We start from the raw sequence: 23,357 nt of genomic DNA, 5'->3' as shown, positions 1-23,357 counted from the left end.
ACCTTCAATAAAAACTTCACAGTGGTCATTTTAGCTACAGGAGAGAATGTGTCTGTGTAGTCCAAACCCTCCTTTTGAGTGTAACCCTTCGCAACCAACCGTGCTTTATGTCTTTCAAGACTTCCATCAGCATGAAACTTCAAAGTAAAAACCCACTTGCAGCCTACAGCCTTCTTCCCTGGGGGTAAACTTGCAATTTCCCAAGTATTGGTATCCTCCATAGCACCTATCTCCTTGTCAATAGCATTACACCATTCTTTGGATTTCTTTGCCTCAGTATATGATTGAGGAATCGGAATTTTGGTGATGTTATTGATGTATAACAAGTGTGATGGAGAGATTTGAGAATATGAAAGAGAAGAAGAAATGGGATGTGTGATATCATTGTTGAGAGAGTAACAATGATAATTATTTAAGTGAGCAGGAGGTTTCTTAGCTCGATGGGAAGAAATTTGTGGTGATGGAGAAATTTGTGGTGATGGAGAGGGAGAAGTGATGGTACCTGGAGGCAAAGAATCCAAAGAAGAACTGTCTGGTGAGGGATTCTGACTTGCCAAAGGGAAGACTGATTCATGGAAGGTAACATTTCTGGAGATGAAAACTTTGTGGCTTTCCAAATCCAGAATCTTGTACCCCTTATACCCTGCAGGATATCCCAAAAAGATGCAGGCTCTTGCACGAGGCTGAAACTTGTGGCGTTGAACAGGAGAAGTAGAACCATAACATAAACAACCAAAAGTGCGGATTTGATCATATTCTGGTTTCTTACTTGTAAGAATTTCAAAAGGAGTGTGGTTAGAAAGCAATTGAGAAGGTGTCCTATTGATGAGGAACACAGCTGTCAAGATGCAATCTCCCCAGTAAGATAAAGAAACGCCAGACTGAAACATCAAAGCCCTTGCAACATTGAGTATATGTTGGTGCTTCCTTTCAACAACCGAGTTTTGTTCAGGTGTCTCAGGGCAAGAGTGGTATGAAACTATCCCTTTCTGTTTGTAGAATTCTGTAAACTTCAATGCTTGAGCATTATCTGATCTAACAGCTTTGACTTTAGTGTTGTACTGATTCTCAACCTTAGTGATGAAAGCAGGGAAAACACTGAGAACTTCACTTTTAGTCTTTAGTAAATAAACCCAGGTAGCCCTTGAATGATCATCGACGATTGTTAAGAAATACTTAAATCCATCTATAGTCTCCACTGAAAAAGGTCCCCAAAGGTCTATATGTAATAACTCAAAGGTTGAATTACAAATGTTGTTTGAAGAGGAAAATGACAACTTCTTCTGCTTAGCCAAATGACAAATGTGACAATAAGCAGAGCCTTTATTCTTATGCTTGGAAGTACCCAAAACTTCAGAAAGAACATCCAGTCTTGAATAAGAAGGGTGTCCCATCCTCTTGTGCCATAAACCAACATCCACCACTGAATTGACTGAGATAGAAGATGTAGTATCCAGCACATAGAGGTTCCCAATCCTCCTACCCTTTCCAACTGTCGACCCCTTGATAAGATCATGTATTTCACAACAAGAGGGATCAAATATCACGCGAGAACCAATGTCTGATGTCAAAGAACTGATACTGATCAGATTCAAACGAAATTCTGGTAAGAACAAAACATTCTTGAGAAGAATACTGTTGTTGATCTGAACAGATCCAACTCCACTAATTCTAACAGTCGGTCCTGTTGGCATGTTCACATAACTCTCAATAGAATGGTCCAAAGAAACAAATAGGTTCTTATCATGGCACACATGGTGTGTTGCACCAGAATCTATAACCCAAGTGTCACTAGAAAGAGTGTGTTGGGAAACATTCAATATGCCAACAAAAGAATATGTAGAAGTAGAGAAGGAGATCCAGTGTAATCAATTGGAGAGTGAGATGGACCAGCAACAGGTGGAGAAACACTAGAACTTGGTTGAGCCTGTAACTGAGAACTGAACAGAGCAATGAAATTCTGAAGTTGATCACTCGAGAGATTACCAATCAGACCTTCCAGATGAGTAGGAGAGGAAGTAGGATTAGGAGACATGGAAACCTGAGCAACAACTGGAGGAAGTTTCTGTGATTTTTCAGGAATTTTCCCTTTGTAACCAGGTGGAAAACCATGTTTCCTGTAACATTTTTCTGCAATATGTCCAACCCTGTTGCAATAGGAGCAGATAGGACGCCCTTTGTATGGTCCATTCTGAACATAGCAAACTGTTGGTGAAAGAGCAGATTCAAACTGAGGTGAAGGAGAAATCTCAGAGACTTGAAACGCAGCAGAAGGAGAAGCTGGAGTAGAAAAACCCTTTTGATTATCATCTTGATCCAAAATGTTGTACACTTCAGCCAGTGATGGAAGAGCCTTCTTTGAAATTATCTGTCTCCTGACAATGGCATAAGACTCATTCAAACCTGCCAAAAACTTGACAGTCTTAGCCCTCTCTGCCTTTTGTTGCAGACGAAGACCTTTACCACAAGTACAAGGATCATCAAGTTCCTCTGTACTGTCCAAGTTATCCCAAAGAATTCTCAACTGAGTGTAATATTCAGAGAGAGTCAAAGAACCCTGACGGAGATCCTGAATCGCCTGAGTCAGATTGAAAGTCCTGGGGAGATTAGTCATGTGAAAACGACTATAGATGTCACGCCAGATATCAGTAGCATCATTCATCCGCAGGATGCTACGATGGATCTGAGGTGACACAGAGTTGAGCAGCCATGATTTTACCATGCTGTTACAACGAGACCAGAGACGGAAATTTCCATCCGTTTCAAGAGGACGGGGAAGAGATCCATCAATAAAACCAGTTTTGTTCTTAGCATCTAAAGCAATACGCATAACAGCACTCCAGTCATCATAATTTGTTCCATCTAGACGTATGGAGACAAGAAGCAAACCTGGATGGTCACCGTTATGCATAAAAAACGGTGAATGCATCGGATCCATCGAATCTAAGGTCATATCAGCTCTCGGAGCTCCAGATGAGGTCAGATCTTCAGCTGGAGGAGAGTGCGAAGCTGAAACGAGAAGATCGGAGGAACGCGACGAAGTTTTCCGTGTAGCTGAGCTCGTCGATGCCTTTGAACGAGTAGATTTCCGAGGAACCACCGGAACTTTCACCATCGGAACGAGTAACAAGGTGAAGAAAATAGATCGAGATCGGAAAGTGAAGAAATCTGATCGGAATCAACAAAGATCAAAAGCTTGATGGCTCTGATACCATGTTACAAGAAAGAGCGAGATAAGCTTGAGAGAAAGTTTGTTGAAAAAGATTCTTATTTCTTAAGAAAGTAAAGCTGTACAATTGTCAATATATACAAGTGTAGCTAAACTAAACCAGTCAAATAAACCAGAGTTTATCTAGACTAAATAAACCAAAATGCAAGTAACCGGTACAATCCAATAAGACTCTTGGCTAAAAATCATCCAGGGGCACTGGTATGTGACTATACTTATCTCAAAGGTCACTTCAAAGTTGTTATTTTTATGGCTTGAAATTGATGTTCTAGGATTTGCAATCGCGGGAAAGAAAATTCTTACGAACGCTCATGTGGTGATGGCTATGAATGATCACACATTCGTGGATGTCAAAAGACATGGCTCTCAAATCAAATACAAAGCAAAAGTTCAAAAGATTTCACATGAATGTGATTTGGCCATCTTGGAGATCGATAGTGACGAGTTTTGGAAGGGTATGAATCCCTTGGAGCTTGGAGACATACCACCTCTCGGTGATTATGGGAAACAAAGTCGTTGGTGTAGTATATGAAATGGGGTAAGTTGAAAGCTAAACTGTAAATCTTAGATAATCAATTTGCATACATTTGTATCAAGAGGTGGGTGAAACTCTTTTAACTTTCTTTTTTTTTGGGTGTGGTTTTTACATGCAGTTTTGTGATCCCAACCCCAATAATTAAGCATTTCATAACTGGTGTCCAAGAGAGCAGACAATATTCTGGTTTCGGCTCATTGGATCTAGCATAGCAATCTCTCGAAAATGTTCAAATCCGTAATCATTACAAGATGAGCCATGAAATGACAGGAATTCTTATAAACAAAATAAACTCGTCGTCGGGGGCTTACAAAATTTTGAGAAAAGACGACATTATTCTTGCAATTGATGGTGTTCCAATAGGAAATGATGAGAAAGGTAATACTATTGGTAATAGATATTGCTTAATGTTCTCCATATTTACTTGTGAAGTGAGTTTCTGTTTGATGCAGTTCCTTTCCAAAACAAAAGACGGATAGATTTCAGCTACTTGGTTTCTATGAAGAAACCAGGTGAAAAAGCCTTAGTTAAAGTTTTACGAAACGGAAAAGAGTATGAGTACAATATTATTTACTTATAACTAGCATACAAATAATTATACTAGTAGAACTTCTAACATCAATGCCACAATCTCTCGTATGATTAGCAAAATTAATTCAGTTTTGAATTCTTAATGATTTAATTTAATTCTTTTGTTTAAATAATATTAGTTGTTTTAATTTTTTAAATTAGATGACATGGCAAATTTTGATTGGTTATTAAAGAGGGGGTGAATGAATTGGATTCACCCCTAGGGGTGAACCCAAGAATTGTTCTTTTCTAAATTGTTTGGCCCTTCTCGTTCACATTTTGTTCTGAACTACTTTCTATTTTACGCAGGTGAAACCAAACTTTACAGTGCAACAATTTTATAATCTTCCAAGTTACTACATATTTGGGGGTTTTGTTTTTGTGCCTCTCACTAAAACATATCTTGATAGTGAACATCACCAAGTCAAAATTTCCGAGGTTTGCATTTTTCTTTGTCCACGATACTATTTGTTTTTTTTCTCTTTAATTCAATCATTTTTAATTTGAATCTGAGTTTGGTAGAAAGAATGAGGATATGTAGAGCTACTAAAGATGCTTTTTTTCTTAACAATAAAACAATAAAAGCATGTTTAGTTTAAAAAATAATGTCTTCTTTTCAATATAACATTTAGGCATTGCACTTAGAGAAATTGTTTCTTGGTGTAGATATTAGCAGATGACATCAACGAAGGATACCAAAGTTTAGATGGTGCTCAGGTAATTTATTTATGACGAGCAATCGAAGCTCAAAAAAGATGAAACGAAACCCGATCTATGATAAACGAAGGTCAAGAAGAAGAAAAATGAGCTCAGATCATGGAGATCGAAGCTCGATGATGAAGATCTGAATGAGAAATCTTGTTGCGGAAGGGAGCACACGCTCTGATACCATATCAGATTTAGAGAGAAAGATAAGGATGATTTCCCATTAATTTATTAATGTATATACAATAGAGTATATATACTCTGTTTACTATGAGCTGTAATTACAATTTAATCTATATACAAGTATTAAGGTATATACATTAATTTATTAATGTATATACAATAGAGTATATATACTCTGTTTACTATGAGCTGTAATTACAATTTAATCTATATACAAGTATTAAAGTATATACTCTAATATTTTTTAAACATAGTTCCAAATTTTATGCAATTATCATGTCTAGGAAAAGATAATAGTTGTGGTGGAAACAGGTGGAGAAAGTGAACGGAGTGGAAGTAAAGAATCTCAAGCATCTATGCGAGCTAATAGAGGAATGTAGCACTGAAGATTTGAGGCTGGACTTTAAAAATCATAAAGTTTTGGTCCTCAACTATGAAACTGCTAAAAAAGCAACGTTACAAATCTTGGAACGTCACAAAATAAAGTCGTTCATATCTAAGGACATTTGTCTTCCTATGTTGCTTGATGATCCGTTCAAAGACAATACGATAAACCTTCTTCCTTGGAGTGTTCTTCCTTTGATGTTTGATTTTTCCTAATAAACAAGGATTGATTTCAAAAGCAATTACATGACTAGCTATCACATGGAGAATATAATGAAAGAATGAAGACCATTCATACGTAGAAGAAGACATCTTCCAAGTTAAACTAAATAAACATATGTGTGTTCTTATTTTTCTCAACGGATATGAGTTTTCATTGAGGTTTGTAATTGGTTTAAGAGAAAGTGTTTTCTTATCAATATGTTTTTTTTTTGTTTGTTGGATCAAAGAGTGAAAGAGATTTCAGTTAAAGTTAAAAGTTAAAACGTATGCTCTTAATTATTAGCATGATTACTTTTATCTTTCTTTTTTTTCTAAACACTTTTTAATGAGATTGCCAAACGTTTTTTTGCATCCACGTAAACTCCTCTGAACGTAAACTTCCAGAGTGTATTTATTTTGACGTCAGAAAAACGTATTTTGCATCCACATAACGAAAATAGTTCATATAAACTAAAAGTGTCTATGTCTTACAGATTTGTACACGACGCATGAAATTCGTAATGTTTCGTAGAGAAAGGGGACAAGAAACACATAATATAATCAATCAATTATTATCGAATCAATTTATAATCAATTATTACTCGAATCAATTATATTTTATCAAAAGAATAAGATTAATTTGTTCATTGAAACACATCTGATGGGTCCATTTTCACTGCTAGGCCATTGTGGTGGCGTCTGATCTGAAACGAATCCACTTGGCTTAATTTATTTGACCATTTTTCGAAGTAAAATTTGAATATTCAAACTCGATGGCTTACGTTATCCCTTATATAAACACATTATCAACCTCCAAATATTTTCATCATCAATCTTTCAATCACAAAAAACAACAACAACATTAAAAAAAAAAAACACTCACACAATGCAGATTCACAAACTCTGTTTTCTTGTTCTGTTCTTAGCTAACGCAGCTTTTGCCGTCAAATTCAACTTCAAATCCTTCGATGGCAACAACTTGCTATTCCTAGGAGACGCAGAGCTTGGTCCTTCCTCTGATGGTGTAAGCCGATCCGGAGCTTTATCCATGACCCGAGACGAGAACCCATTCTCTCATGGTCAAGGTCTTTACATCAATCAAATCCCATTCAAACCTTCAAACACTTCTTCTCCTTATTCATTTGAAACTTCTTTCACTTTCTCCATCACTCCTCGCACCAAACCTAACTCCGGTCAAGGTCTCGCCTTCATCATAGTCGCGGAAGCTGATAACTCCGGTGCTTCGGGTGGCGGATATCTCGGAATCCTCAACAAAACCAACGATGGAAAGCCAGAGAACCACATCTTGGCTATCGAATTCGATACTTTCCAGAACAAAGAGTTTCTAGACATTAGTGGTAACCATGTCGGAGTTAACATCAACTCGATGACTTCTCTTGTCGCTGAGAAAGCTGGTTACTGGGTTCAGACAAGAGTCGGTAAAAGGAAAGTTTGGTCGTTTAAAGATGTGAATCTTAGCAGTGGAGAGAGGTTCAAGGCTTGGGTTGAGTTCAGAAACAAAGACTCAACGATTACGGTTACACTCGCGCCTGAAAACGTTAAGAAACCTAAGAGGGCTTTGATCGAAGCTCCGAGAGTGCTCAATGAAGTTCTTCTTCAAAACATGTACGCTGGTTTTGCTGGTTCCATGGGACGTGCCGTTGAGCGTCACGACATTTGGAGCTGGTCGTTTGAAAACGCCGCCAAAAACAACTAAACCGGTTTGGTCCGGTTCAGTTTGGTTAGGTATCGTTTGCTTTGTGTTGGGTGATTGTTGTACTACTTAGTGGTAAGTAGAGTGTATCATAAGGTTTAAATAAAACAAGCCGAATGTGTGGCTTAATTACTTGGCATTGCCATATTTCATATTTGTATTCAGTCTGAATAATTCAGATATTTTCAATAAAAGGAACTTTCTTTTCAAATTCATGTATTTTTATAATTATCTGATTACCTAGATCACTAGTAAAGATCGAGTTATGTTCCAAATCAACATCATTCAATACCTTTAGAGGACTAGACGTCGTCGTAATGTATTTGTCATGGATAAATGTTTCTATTGATCGAAGATGATAAAATAAACCAAACAAACAGAGCAAATTCTTGCTTCCACGCAATGAAAACCGTTTATGTTAATATAAAAGGAGAATAATTAGTTTTCCCATGCAAAAGATTTCTCCCTCCGTTTTCGAATAGTTGTCGTTTTAGAGAAAATTTTTTGTTTTTAATTAGTTGTCGTTTTCAGTTTTCGATGCAAAATTTATTAGTATTTTTTTATTTTTTATATTTATTTGGATTTTGCAACTTGATTTACTATTAGTTAAATTATGTTTAGGTAGATAATTAATGATATTTTTATATTGAAAAACTAACAAGATTAATAGTTTCTTAATTTGTGTGCATATAGTTAAAACGACAACTATTCGAAAACGGAGGAAGTATATATAGACGTAAAATGTCTTAGATTGATACACGAGGTATGAATTAAAAGTGTTTCATTAATTACGGGGACATAATACATAAAATTGATTTTTTATTTTATTTTACTTTAAATCTCCAAATTGGAATTGGATAGATAAATCCTTATTCACTTGAAACAGTAGGTCCATTTCGTTGAAGGCTCTAATGGCGTATGTAACGTGCTCACTTGGCTATATTAAATTGATGAATCTGGAACGATTTTTTGTTTTCATGAGAAAACTGACAAATTAAATTAGGTGGTAAAAAAAAAACTGATATAGCCCATTTGGCTCATATACTTCTTATGATATTTCATGCTATGCGTGGAGATATTTGATAATAAAAAAATTAGTGAAAATATGCCTAGGATGTTTACAATATCATTATACACATATTTTAGAAAATGTAATTACAAAAGTAAAATTATTGGTTTTGTAATGGTATAGATTGTAAATTTCATGCAATCTTGGGAAATAAAATTCTTGTAAACGCTTATACATAAAAAAAGAAATTCAATATATATTAAATGTATTTAACCCCGGTAAAAGAAATTCTCGTTGTTTGGTGACTACAAAGTCTAAAACTTATGACTTTTGCCATATTATTTTGTCGAGAGGTGGAACCATTATCCATGGATCATATCATCTATTGGTCCATCTGATTTTATGTCAGTACTTTCCTCCAAAAAAAGTGAATGAAAATCAATCTCTTACCTCCAAAGAGACGTGTGATTGTAAACCATATCATCATTATCAACTTTCCATTTCTTGCAACAAATCTCACAAACCTTAGGAAGAGCCATGGGAGAAGAAGCTATAGTTCTGTATCCAGCACCACCAATAGGTCACTTAGTGTCCATGGTTGAGTTAGGCAAAATCATCCTCTCCAAAAACCCATCTCTCTCCATCCACATCATCTTAGTTCCACCGCCTTATCAGCCGGAATCAACAGCCACTTACATCTCCTCCGTCTCCTCCACCTTCCCTTCAATAACCTTCCACCATCTTCCCGCCGTCACACCGTACTCCTCCTCATCCACATCTCGCCACCACCACGAGTCACTCCTCCTAGAAATCCTCTGTTTTAGCAACCCAAATGTCCACCGAACCCTTTTCTCACTATCTCGGAACTTCAACATCCGAGCAATGATCATCGATTTCTTCTGCACCGCGGTTTTTGACATCACCACAGACTTCACCTTCCCGGTTTACTACTTCTTCACCTCTGGAGCCGCATGTCTCGCATTTTCCTTCTATCTCCCGATCATCCACGAAACAACCCAGGGAAAAAACCTCAGAGACATTCCTATACTTCATATCCCCGGCGTTCCTCCGATGAAGGGCTCTGATATGCCTAAGGCGGTGCTCGAACGAGACGATGAGGTCTACGATGTTTTTATAATGTTCGGTAAACAGCTCTCAAAATCTTCAGGGATTATTGTTAATACGTTTGATGCTTTAGAGAACAAAGCCATCAAGGCCATAACAGAGGAGCTCTGTTTTCCCAATATTTATCCGATTGGACCGCTCATTGTAAACGGAAGAACCGAAGATAAAAACGATAACGAGGCAGTTTCTTGTCTAAATTGGCTCGATTCGCAGCCGGAAAAGAGTGTTGTGTTCCTCTGTTTTGGAAGCTTGGGTTTGTTCTCAAAAGAACAGTTGAAAGAGATTGCTGTTGGTTTAGAGAAAAGTGGGCAGAGATTCTTGTGGGTGGTCCGTAATCCACCTGAGTTAGAAAATACAGAACTGGATTTGAAATCACTCTTACCAGAAGGATTCTTAAGCCGAACCGAAAACAGAGGAATGGTCGTCAAATCATGGGCTCCGCAAGTTCCGGTTCTGAATCATAAAGCAGTCGGCGGATTTGTCACTCATTGCGGTTGGAATTCAATTCTTGAAGCTGTTTGCGCAGGTAAGTTAAATATATACACATTTCAATTATATACATGCTTAAAATGTTCATTGTGGTTAATTGAATTGGTTTACTATAATAGGTGTGCCGATGGTGGCTTGGCCGTTGTACGCTGAGCAGAGGTTTAATAAAGTGATGATAGTGGAGGAGATCAAGATTGCGATTTCGATGAATGAATCAGAGACGGGTTTCGTGAGCTCTACAGAGGTGGAGAAACGAGTCCAAGAGATAATTGGGGAGTCTCCGGTTAGGGAGAGAACCATGGCAATGAAGAACGCAGCCGAATTAGCCTTGACAGAAACTGGTTCGTCTCATACCGCATTAACTACTTTACTCCAATCTTGGAGCCCAAAGTGATCGTTGAAATTAAGTCTTGTGACAATTAATAACTTTGTAGTCTCTCAGAATCATGTCTATGGGGTTATTTGTTTTACTAGTTCAAAGTTATGTTCTCTGAGACCACAGAAAGAAACAAACATTTCATGTCGTTTGTCGTAGTCCCGTGTGCTTTCGTTCTTCATTGAACTCAGCAAACCGAACCATGCTGATATCACACTGAAAATTCTTCCCCCTCCTTAATTGCAGTAAATTTTGGCTTTCGTGTATAACAAGAAAGGATGGGTGAAGAACCGGCCAGTATTAAGTTTGCATGCGTAGTAAGAAAGAATGAAGTTACTCGTGAAAGCTACTAGTGAAAAAGAAAATGACAATGTTTGGTGTATAACAATGAACAAGATCAGTTCATTGTAGTCCCATTTGGTAGTTCTGTGAGAGGTTTTAGATGTATTTCGGGAATCAAGGAATTTAGTATGAGTAATTCACTATGTTTGACAAAAGAAAAGATTTGTTGTTGCTTTGTGACTTCTGGCTTGTGAATTGTGATTAGTGACTCCATCATCTATGGACATCTTTGTGGACTTTGTTTAATTAAAAAATCTAAATCCTAACATTTCTTTATAAACCTAAACCGATATATAATTTTCTAATTTTTAGTTTTATTTATTTTTATTAGGGGGTATATTTTGATTGGTTAAAAAATATATAGTGAAAAAAGAGTTTACCCTTATGAGTGAACCCACGTATTTTTCTAAAGTTTTGGACAAAATCAAATTAAAAAAAAAAAAGAAAGGCAATACATATACAAAATGGAAATCTCATACAAAATGAGTTTATAGGTAAATTACAAAATGTAGTAATAGTCGACGAGATACATGCTATATGGATTTTGTTCTTCAACATGTTTGTCTTAGTTTATTAATATTATATGTGGTCATCTATGCTACGTGGCAGTATTTTTTCTTTGTTTTATGTAATACCAGATGAATTTCCACGCTACGCGTGAGTTTTTTTGAAAATTGTTAAAATAAAATAGGTTAATTTTTTTTGTCGATAAGTTATGTTTATTTTTGTGTTTGTTATTATATAGTTAATAAAATTAGACTCATATTATGTACTTACAATTTTTATCGTTAGATTCGTTTTTGACTCTAAACATCAATTTATACATTTTCATGTATAATATGATTATTTTTATATCTAAGATTCTAATATTTGTTCACTATCATGAATACACAGAACATGAAGATAAGCTGAAAGTAGTTTTATCTCAAGAGTTTTCGTATGAAAAAAAACAAAAAGCAAAAATTGAAGAGTTATTTAAGTAACACTTTTAGATTTTATGCTATTGCATATAGCCATATAAGATAAATGGATTTATCTTGAATTTCGTAGTATGTCTAACGTCTCTAAAGCTCATTACTTGAAAAAAATTTACATGTCAATGTTACGAACTTACCATAAGACACAAAAATGAAAAGAGAGAATGTCATATGATAAGATATGAACCATAACGTATTAATAAGAAAATATTCAAAGTAAAATTACTAATCTAATAAGATATTAGGTAGCAAACAACTAAACTACAACACAAATAATTATTTAGTCATTATCGAGTGATGACCATTGACCATTAAATTTAAAAAAATTAGAAAAATAATAAAAGTAAAATGAAAGTAGTAATTGACTGATTAAAATAATTTTATAATTTTCTTTTTATTTTGAAAAAATCATTTAAGAAAGGGATAATGGAGGATTTAACACAATATGAGACTTTTGATTTTCATTCAATTAATTTTGCTGATTTTTAATTTAAATAATGTTGAATGACATATGTCATTTTCTTATGTGATGATGTGACACTCATTTGGAGAGAGTTGGTCAACTTTCATATATATATGATTATGTTTTGATAAATGTAATTTTTAATTATCTAATTATTAAAATTATTCTTAGTTTTAAAGTATTTTTTTAGCAATATACTCAAAAATGCATCACATAGTCCTTAAACATTATTCTTCATAAACTAATTCCATAAATAGTAATGTTGGAATTATAAAAACCTCATAAACTTGATGATGTGGAATATATTCATACTATTAGCTAATCTACTATACTATTTTGAGTTAAGATTATAAAAAATTAGTGATAAAATTCTGGAATATGAGAAAACCAATAAAATAATTTCATCGAAGAAGAAAACATATAATTATAAAATAAAGTTATTATTGGTATAATTAAATATGTGAATTCAATAATATGTACAATTAAATAATAAATGTACCATTAACCTATAAAATAAACGATATAGAACTTACATTAACTATTTAGTAGACACATGAAAAATGTTAAAGTAATGATGGGTCAATCATATGAAGAGAATTGATTAACTTTCGTATGTATGATTTTTTTTTTACAAATTGCATAGTTTTTATTAATGCGTCAGTGAAATGAATATCATGCCTAGGATACTTTATTTTTTATAATCATAGATCATATATACACTTATTTTTACATTTATCAGCTCCCATATTTTAAAAGAAGATACTTTATTTTTTATAGGATAGCCAAACTACTTACAAATTTGCCTAAACAAGAAAAACAAATTGCATATTATGTGCAAAAAGTATGATATGACTTGATGAAGTCATATATGACGGCTCAGTATGTGAATCTCATCACTATATTTATTTCAATTTTTTCACTTCAAAGGTACAAAAATGTTTATATAGACATAAGGGGGAAACAACAAATCACATCTAGTGTATTATTAGTTTTACATTATTAGTTTCATGTATTTATCAAACTTTTTTACCATTTTTTGTTTCTCTAATTTTGGGATTGAAGAAAACGACTGATCTTTTGTTTTTGTCTCACTCTGTCTAACCTATCAACCAATGATAAATGATTGATTCTGTTACTTTTTCGTACGGAAGCGTAACATAGGTGGAGTTCTATTCAAGCAATCAGTCCCTCGTCGGACGCTAAAAGCATCTTGCAATATAAAGATATCATCCTCTCAATTGATGGTTTTTCGTACGGAAGCGTAACATAGGTGGAGTTCTATTCAAGCAATCAGTCCCTCGTCGGACGCTAAAGGCATCTTGCAATATAAAGACACCATCCTCTCAATTGATGGTGTTTCATTGGGAAACCATACTCTTAGGTTCAACAATACTACAAACCCCCACCCCCTCCCAAACTATTACATATTTAGGGGTTTAGTATTTGTTCCCTCTAGTAAACCTTCTAGATTAGAGGATAACAAGGATGAGATGGAATTAAGAGCTGGGAAGTCATCATTTATGAGGTTTGTTATTCTTTGTCCCAATATTAATTTTCTACAAGCTGAATCATGTGAGAGAGAGGATTCAATCACTTACTCAATATCAGTTATGATATCAACTACGAACTCAAACTTTTGTAGATTTTTGGTTAATTTAATTATTGTTGGTGATTTATTTACTATTGTTGTAATCGAAATTTATAAAATTAACACACGTCTACTATTTGTGGTTTGAAAGTTGAAACTATATGTAGAATGATTTAATTTCAATTATATATAGAACGGTTCAATTTGATTAATTCAAATTGGTTTAGCATAAACCGATGGTTGCATCATGGCCTTTGTACGCTCAACAGTTTAATAGAGTAGTGATTGTGAATGAAATCAAGCTTGCAATTCCGATGAATGAATCAGACATGGATTTCGTGAGCTCAATGGAGGTGGAGAATCAAGATAATGCAAGATGGTCCGGTTAGGAAGAGAACCAAAGAACGCAGCCGAATCAGCCTTGACAGAAACCGGTTCGTCTCATGCCGCGTTGACTACGTTACTCCCCAGTCGTGGAGCCCAAAATGTTCTTAGAAATTAAGTCTTGTAGAATTAATTAATGGTAGGAATGAAGTTTCTTAACTTATAAATTCCCATATTAATGATCTTTGAAATTGTGTCTTGCATCAATTAATGGTTGAAAATAGAAATTTAACTCTTTGTATCAAACTAAATTTCCGCGTCCGTGAATATGGTATCATGATTTAATACGTGTCAAAGATCTGTGAAAATCAACGGCTAAGATTGATTTTCTATATAGCTAAAGGAAATCTTCTACTGTCTACACATCTGTTATGTTAATTTTCCGATTATTTTAGAAGCTTCGGTTACATAAATAATTTATTTTACGCGTAGATTCATTTATTTATCTATTTTTGACGGACACAATAATTATCTCCTTCTCTTTCGACCTCTCTCTGTCTTAGCCATGGCGAATCTTACCTTAGAGCTCAACATCTACTCTGCAAAAGATCTTGAAAATGTCAACCTCATCACCAAAATGGATGTATACGCCGTCGTTTGGATCACCGGCGATGATTCTCAGAAGAATCATAAGGAGAAAACCCCTATCGATCGAACCGGAGAATCTGAGCCTACTTGGAATCACACCGTCAAATTTTCCGTTGATCAAAGGTTAGCCCACGAAGGCCGTTTGACCCTCGTCGTGAAATTGGTCTGCGATCGGATCTTCGGCGATAAAGATCTCGGAGAAGTCCAAGTCCCTGTTCTTGGGCTTCTTCATGGTTCTTCGTCGCCGTCAACTAACGGTAACGGTCAGGGGATGATGAGATTTGTGACGTATCAGGTGAAAACTCCGTTTGGGAAAGGTCAAGGCTCGTTGACTTTTTCGTACCGGTTCGATACGCCGTCGTTTAAACCGGATTTACCGGCATCATCACCACCGGTTTACTCGATTCCGATGGATATACCGTCTGATTACTCGTCGACGACGACGAATTATCCTCCGCCATCGTCTGAAGCAAGTTTCTATCCACCAATATCGTCTATTGGATATCCTCCGTCGTCACCGCCGCAAGATTATTCCGCACCGCCGTACCCGTACCCGAACCCGAATCCGTACCAGTACGATTCGCAGTACCCGGAACAGCCAGCCACCGTTTATCCACCTCCGTCACCCTCTGCCTCGAATTTATATCCTCCGCCGTATTACAGTACTTCTCCGACGCATCATCAATCCTATCCGCCGCCTCCTGGTCATTCATACCACCAAACGCAACCGTCACAGTCGTTTCACGGGTTCGCGCCTTCGTCTCCGCAGAATCACCACGGGTACGTTTATCCGCCGACGACGTCACCGGGATATGGATACGGCTGTCCGACGACGCAAGCGCCGCCGAAGAAGAATAATAAAACAGGGCTTGGAATGGGAGCTGGGCTTCTGGGAGGAGCATTGGGTGGGCTATTAATCGGCGATATAGTATCCGACATTGGCTTTGATTTTTAATACTAGTATTTTTTATAACTTGTAAGAATTAAGAAATTCCTTTTTCCTTCTTTTTTTTTGTTAATTGTTTGCGTGTTGTCGATAATTTCAACTGCGTGACATGGACTCTAATTTACAAAATAAATTCTACAATTTTGTTTACCACTTAATTAATAATCATATTAGGTCATAAATCATTAAGTAAATTCAGTATCACTTTGGTTACAAAATATTTTGTATAGGTTATTTATCAGTTTTATTTTATCCATGTTATGTAGAGAAATCCGATTTTCTCATAAAAATAATTATAAACATACAATTTTTTTTTTGAATAATATTTTTGCTCTTGCTTAAATAACAAATAATCATACTGGTTAAATCAATGAAATTCAACTGTTAAAAACAAATAATCATATACATTATTATAGGTAATATATATACACAACTCATAAATTGTGCGGCTGTAAATTTTATACCATCCATGGTTTTTTTAATTATTTTACTTTGATATGTAATTAAACTAGAATTTAACCCGCGGTACACCGCTAGCTTATATTTTTAAAAGATTAACTGAAGATATATCATATTAGTTTGTATTTTTAAATGTAGATATCTATCTATGTATTATATATTGTATGATTACTATTGTTTAGGTTTCGATTTTTGAAGTATGGATACGAAAACATACATTTTTTAAGTAACGATGTATGGTCGATTTTAAAATTTTGAATATTTTACTCCGCGGTATACCGTGGGTCGATACTTGTATAACTAAATTTTTAAAATTTTAGGTTGTATTTGTTTTGTTAATATTGTATGTTTTGTTTTGTGTTTAAGGTTGTATTTGTATTTTGATTGTTAATTTTAGGATATGTAACATTATTATAGGTAATATATATACACAACTCATAAATTGTGCGGCTGTAAATTTTAAACCATCCATGATCTTTTTAATTATTTTACTTTGATATGTAATTAAATGTCCATAACAAACTTTTGGATGCATGAGTTTATTAGTTAAGATATGAACAAGACAAATTTGAAAAAATAGAGAGAAAAAATATTATAAGCAAAAACACAAGCAACAGAAAAAACACAAGCAACGATATATATATTTCTCCGACTTGGGCTATGGCATTGGAGCGCCTTGACCCAGGGCTCTTTCCTTTTTGCTGGAGCTTAACTACAAAACAAAAATCTCATAAGTTAGCTAGTCTTAATTAAACTTAGGGAAGAGTAATTTACCTAAATCCATAGACCACAAGACTTAGGAACAGCTACATAAGAATATACGATAAATGAAAAAACTAGAGATAGGATCATCGTAATATATACTCCCTCCGTTTCAAAATATAAGTCGTTTTAGCTAAAAACACGTCGATTAAGAAGATCTACTTTTTAAAAGTTCAACCAATCATAAAAGAGACTGTATAATAGAAATAATCATAAAATATTAAAATAATATATAATTTGCATAGAAACTTGAAAATGACTTATATTGTGAAACAAAAAAGTTTCTCCAAAACGTCTTATATTTTGAAACGGAGGGAGTATATATTTTCTCCAACTTGGGCTATGGCATTGGAGCGCCTTGGCCCAGGGCTCTTTCCTTTTTGCTGGAGCTTAATTACAAAACAAAAATCTCATAAGTTAGCTAGTCTTAATTAAACTTAGGGAAGAGTAATTTACCTAAATCCATAGACCACTCAACTTAGGAACAGATAAAAGATACGAAGACGCAAAATATGAACAAGAAAAATTGGCAAAAAAAAAATTCTTTCTTTCTATTATATTAGTTAAGATATTAACAAGAAAAATTGGCAAAAATAGAAAAAAAAAATATTATAAACAAAACACAAGCAAAATATAAATAAGATAAATAAAGAGAAAAAATTGATTCGTTTGTAAAATATTTATTATATTTTTCGTATATAAAAGAGAATCTTCTAACTGCTTAATCAAAAGTTATGCATTGCATATTAATTATCACCCACCTACATACGAAATGATAAATAGAAAAATTAGAGATAGGATCATCGTAATGTCTTTCGTTTATGCATCACTCTCATAATTAATAATATATCTTTAATTTTCATCACACTAATTAATATGATGTCCTTTTGTGAAGACGAAAACTCATTACATATAATACTTCCTCCGTTTTAGTTTAGTTGTCGTTTTAAGACATAAATTTTATTTTATAATATTTGTCGTTTTAGGTTTTCAATGCAAATGTTTGGTGAAAATTTCAGTTTTAACCATATTGTTTTAATGTTTTGACCAATGAAAAAACCATAAAAAATATTAATAAAAGGTAAAACAAAAAATTTAATAATTTCTTAATTTTTGTGAGAAAACCGACAACTAAAAGTAAAAGAAGTATATTAGCTAATAACTCAAAGAAGAGAAAAACATAAGAAAAAAGGAGAGAGAGAATTATGAATCTTTTGGACGCTGTATTACCAAAAGACTCCACTTTCGTAAGAGGTTAAGTCTTATGGAATACAAGTCTACACGTCTGATCAGAAAAGATAAGAAGAAAACAAAATAATTAAAATTAGTTCTCTATAGTCTATTCTCACTATGCAAAAATAAGCACCCAGAAACATGAACAAAATTTTGAAGCAAGTAGTACAATTAAATATGCAAGCCCATGAATTTTCATCCAACTCTAAGAAACTTGCATTATATATGTGATAATAATCACAAAACTACTAGTATTAGTAGTCAAAACTCAAAAGTCAACCTATTTGTCCATAAAGGCATGAAGTTCATGAACATTGATCAACAATTGGGCTCATTTCCAGCGTGATTTTCATGGGCCATTTATAGAGGATCAATCCAGACCTTATCCATATTTGGATTATTATTTTTTTATTCCTCTTTTTCTTTTGTTAAAATGATATCAAATTATCAACTTCTTACATATACTCCTTTTTTTGGTTCACTCGAAAAATAGTGAGTGGATAATTCTTGGTGAAAATTCTAGGAAGAGCATCATTGACACCACTACTGTTCTCACTTTCTTTTCTTTATTTCCCTTGATATGACATTCAATTCACGAGTTGTTTTTTTTGTTCCTTTTCTCCTGAGTCGGCTACTTTTTTATTGGATACTTTGCTTTGCACTCTTTTAATCACAGCCGTCGCGTTTGCTATATCTCTATTCACTTCTACGGCTTTGATTAAAGCCCAAGTTTAAACCTTATCGTACGATCTCAAAATCTTGTGCAACTTCAACATGTGTCCACTGTCTTGTTTGTCTGTGCAGATCAAGTTAGTGCGGTTAAGTTAAACCGGAGAGGTTCAGGTTACGTTAACCATGGTTAAGGTTTTTGTCTGACAGTGAAGGAAGAAAGAAAGTCACGGAGTTGGGTAAAACGGAGACAAGATATGTATGACTCAAGACACACTCCTTCTTCAATTTCCCAAATTACCCTTCCTTACTTGACCGGAACTCTTCACTATCGAATTTTCTACGTTCGGCTTTATCGTAATATCGCTGTCACACGTACGTGGGAGAGACATGTTACATGTACATTCTTTTTCCCTTCCTGAAAAACCAAATAAAATAGCTTCAAACTTTGGTTGAAAAACTTGAAATATGTTCTTGATTTACGCAGCAAAATTATGAACAAAAAATTTTCAATAAAAGGACCAACTACAATAGTTTCTATTAAAGTCATTTATTTTGTTATTTTTATCAAATATGCTAATTTTGTAGATTTGGTGTTGTTTATTGGTATTTGAGAAAAGAAAATTTAGATTAGGACAAACAGTTGACTATTTACTTGGTTGGGGAAGCAAATTAAATTATACCATCGTAATCCACACGTACACATTGTTTTTAACTTTTTGACAAAATAATTGATTAGCTACCTAACAAATTGACATTTTTGTGGCAAGTTTAAATAAATAACTACATATATCTCACTGCGACGCCATGCTGATTCGTATGTTTATACAATGCCTCACCCATTTCTTGAATTCTCTCAAGTAATCTTCCCATGATGTTCATTTACTATTTGCTTTATGTATAATTTTGTAGAATGGTTAAAGTAATATTAAAGCATCAAATTACCATGACTATCTATAGAAAAATGTCTTAAAAGAAGCATAGGGATATGTGTCTTATGGACAGTGGATAAGAGAGTGGTCCTAAAAACAGGCCATAAATTATGGGATCTTCCCTTAGTTCATTTATTATTGTTATCATATTTTAGTTACTCTTATTAGTATTTTTTTAATGGTCAAGTTGTTTATTGGATTTATGCTTTTAATTATTTTTCTAATCCGTATACTTGTTAGAAACAGAACTGCACGCTTTGCTTCTATCACTAGACAAACCCTTAACTAGCGATATTTGAGGCAGAAAAAAAGACAAGGTTGCGTGTGTTTGACTCCAAAAAAAAAAACTCCCTAAGCCTAAAAGGTAAAAAGTAAAAACCCACTTTTCTATTTTTAAGTTTTTTACTGTTTTCTTTTTTTTTTCGTGTCAAGAACAATTACTGTTTTTCTTGGTATGCAAGCTGTAAATTTATTGTGGTTTTTCATTTCAACTTTTGGGGTTTAGGAGTAAAGTCACTCTACTCTGCTTTACCTTTTTCTGAGTTTTTCTTTTTCCTTCATACAATTCCAAATTTCTTTCTATGTATTCCTAATTTTTCTCTTCTCGTCCCTTTCAGAATCTTTAGAGAGAGATAACAACATATTGAGAAAAAAAGAAAGAAAAGGTAAGGCTGTGTGAGAGAGAACCCACCAAAGCGTGCACGAGAGAAAAAAAAAGCTTTGATTTGTATAAAATCCCACCACTTCTCTCCTACCATACCTTCATTCACATCTCTCTTTCTATCTCTCTCGCTCTCAGTTTTGTGGGATTGTTTCTTTTTAGGGGTTTTCTCAGGTCTTTTACTTAAAAGGGTTTCTTAGGGTTTGGTGAAGCTATAGATTTCAATTTTATACATAGTTAACGGAGAGAAGAAATCTTGTGTTGATCAATGGAGGGTAACAGAGAAATGGGTCCAAAACTTCTTGATTTGATTCCCCAAGGACGAAAATGGTACCAAGAAGACAAGAACAACACAGATCAGGAGAAGAAACTTGAGCTAAGGCTTGGACCACCAGGTGGTGATGAAGAAGATCATTCAGCGATCAAGAAGAAGAACACAGAGACAAGAAACATCAAGAAGGAAACAGAAGACAAATCTTTCCACTGTTTCAATGGCAATCACTTCTCTTCTTCCAACAAAACCACTTATGTTCCTCACATCTCACATAAAAGGTATAATCTTCTTTTTTCCTCACTGTTATTTTTTCTTACTGCTTTTGACAGAGGATATTATTCTCTTTGAACATTAGGGACCCATCTTCTGCAATCTTTGTTTTTTTTACCCTCACATGTAAAAAGTTTCATCATCCTTTTCTCTGTTTTGCTCTGTTTTTGTCGTGTGGTATTGACATATGTCTTTTGTTTCTTTTGATGAATGGTTCAAAGAACTGCTCCTGGTCCAGTGGTGGGTTGGCCTCCGGTTCGTTCGTTCAGAAAGAATCTAGCGAGCACAAGCTCTTCAAAGCTAGGTAACGAATCCTCCTTACATGGAGGTCAAATCAATAAGAGTGATGATGGTGAAAAGCAAGTCGAACCTAAGAAAGAAGGAATGTTTGTCAAGATCAATATGGATGGTGTTCCTATTGGTCGTAAAGTTGATCTCAATGCTTATAACAGCTATGAACAGCTCTCTTTCGCCGTTGACAAACTCTTCAGAGGACTACTCGCAGGTTAAATCTCAATCTCAAATCTGCTTTTTAAGTTCTTTACGAGTGTTACTTGTGTTTACTGATTATGCTTTGTTGGTTATAGCTCAGAGAGATACCTCTGGTGGTGAAGGAGAAGAGAAACCTATAATTGGATTGTTAGATGGGAAAGGAGAATTTACTTTAACCTATGAAGACAATGAAGGGGACAAGATGCTTGTCGGGGATGTTCCATGGCAGTAAGAATCTTTTCCACTTTTGTTCTCTGAATCTGATTCAGTGTTTTGCAGAATTAGATTCTTAAAATCATATAACAACAAAACTTCTTAGCTTTTTATTAGTAGTAGTATTCAAATTGATTATTCTTTACATAGAGAACAGAATTTTGCCCGGAGCTTTGTTTATTCCTTTATTTGCATACTAACTAATCTTTAATCTTTGTTCTAAACACAGAATGTTCGTTTCATCGGTGAAGAGACTGCGTGTGATTAAAAGCTCTGAGATTTCATCTGCCTTGACATGTAAGCTTAAGTTCTTATTTGTTTAAGTTGTTTTATGTTTAGATGATTTATTAGAGCTATATGACTAAAATGATTCATCTGTATATTTGCAGTTGGATGGAGTAAGCAAGAGAAGATGAAGCATTGAAGAGTCTTTTTAGGAACTTCTATTTCAGACAGAGGGTCTCAAAGCTTATAAATATATGTACATCTGGTTTTTGTTATATATAAGAGATAATCATTTGTTTTTTGTTTAGAGAGACATTCGATCTGATCTGATCTGATATATTCCCATGTCTTAAAGACACTGGACGATGAGATTACAGAAGCGATATGTGTTTAAAAGCATTTTCATTAATTAAGGAGATAATTAGAACATACTGTAATAATTATCTCATGCATGTCTGCAAAACTCTTTTTGAAAAAAGAAGATGAAATTTTTATTCTCTGTAAAAGCTCTTTTTTACTTTTGTTCCTTCCAACTTTGGCTAATACCTTTAATCATGTAAAAAGCTGAGAATGAAAGGCCACTATTGTTGTTTTCGTTTTTGCCTTTTATCTTGTTTTTACTATTTAACCTGAGTATGTATATAAGAAGATAAGATTGGAAGTTGAAAACTCAAAAAAAAGACTTTTGAGAATGATCAGTCCATATCTGATTATTTTTGTGGCTACGATCTCTTTTGTTCTTCTTGTGCAGAATTTAGCAGCTTTTTATCCTCACTTTTAATTTAAATCATTCATACACATTGCAACTTATTGGACCGTGTCTCGGTGGACCGACTAAAAACATCACTAGGAAAAATGTTTAGTTTAGCACATTGTTTTCGTGATAAATACATTCATACCACAAGCATCATTGGCCGACTTCTATTCATCTCAAAGTTTTCCTTCTCCGGCTTTTAGTGATTACATCTGAGTGTTGCGGTTAAACAATATAACCATTGATGCAGCCAGTTGAATAACTTTTAAGATATTTCTAGCTATATAAAGGTATAAATAAGTCTTGACAAAATGTGGTGTCTTCATGTAGAGCAACTATATAGAGCAACAACATGATCAGTTCACAATTTGTGGTGTCTTCTATTAAAGCAGTAATGAGTGCATGGGTTAGAATTTGTGGTTGGGGGTCTAGGGGAAAATACTGAGTGCGACATGAAAAATAAATACGATACAAACATTGAATTTTTTTCAGAATAGTCATTTTCGTTGAGACATGCCTAACTCATAGCAAATGTGAGACTTATGACTTATCACTCGTTCTTTAGATAAAGGAAATCATCATTTAATATTGACATGATTGTGATG

The 23,357-nt window shown here is 34.4% G+C and overlaps 4 protein-coding genes across 4 annotated transcripts; all 4 read left to right on the top strand.

Annotated features, from left to right (window-relative positions):
• Nucleotides 1-6,633: 6,633 nt before the first annotated feature.
• On the top strand, nucleotides 6,634-7,651 carry LOC9321213 (lectin-like protein At3g16530). The gene has a single exon (XM_021033547.1). The coding sequence runs from the start codon at nucleotides 6,694-6,696 to the stop codon at nucleotides 7,522-7,524; it is 831 nt and encodes a 276-aa protein (XP_020889206.1). The 5' UTR covers nucleotides 6,634-6,693; the 3' UTR covers nucleotides 7,525-7,651.
• A 1,304-nt stretch (nucleotides 7,652-8,955) lies between these two features.
• On the top strand, nucleotides 8,956-10,743 carry LOC9321212 (UDP-glycosyltransferase 88A1). Its single transcript, XM_021033485.1, has 2 exons — nucleotides 8,956-10,181; nucleotides 10,264-10,743. The coding sequence occupies exons 1-2, from the start codon at nucleotides 9,068-9,070 to the stop codon at nucleotides 10,536-10,538; spliced, it is 1,389 nt and encodes a 462-aa protein (XP_020889144.1). The 5' UTR covers nucleotides 8,956-9,067; the 3' UTR covers nucleotides 10,539-10,743.
• Nucleotides 10,744-14,683: 3,940 nt separating this feature from the next.
• Nucleotides 14,684-15,966, top strand: LOC9321210 (protein SRC2). Its single transcript, XM_021033528.1, has one exon. The coding sequence runs from the start codon at nucleotides 14,780-14,782 to the stop codon at nucleotides 15,815-15,817; it is 1,038 nt and encodes a 345-aa protein (XP_020889187.1). The 5' UTR covers nucleotides 14,684-14,779; the 3' UTR covers nucleotides 15,818-15,966.
• Nucleotides 15,967-20,450: 4,484 nt separating this feature from the next.
• Nucleotides 20,451-22,590, top strand: LOC9321209 (auxin-responsive protein IAA26). Its single transcript, XM_002885097.2, has 5 exons — nucleotides 20,451-21,076; nucleotides 21,290-21,573; nucleotides 21,656-21,788; nucleotides 22,003-22,070; nucleotides 22,163-22,590. The coding sequence occupies exons 1-5, from the start codon at nucleotides 20,793-20,795 to the stop codon at nucleotides 22,195-22,197; spliced, it is 804 nt and encodes a 267-aa protein (XP_002885143.1). The 5' UTR covers nucleotides 20,451-20,792; the 3' UTR covers nucleotides 22,198-22,590.
• Nucleotides 22,591-23,357: the final 767 nt, after the last annotated feature.

This window comes from Arabidopsis lyrata (assembly GCF_000004255.2).
Source record: "Arabidopsis lyrata subsp. lyrata unplaced genomic scaffold ARALYscaffold_3, whole genome shotgun sequence".
Lineage (NCBI taxonomy): Eukaryota > Viridiplantae > Streptophyta > Magnoliopsida > Brassicales > Brassicaceae > Arabidopsis > Arabidopsis lyrata.
This window is presented reverse-complemented; position numbering and strand designations above follow the sequence as displayed.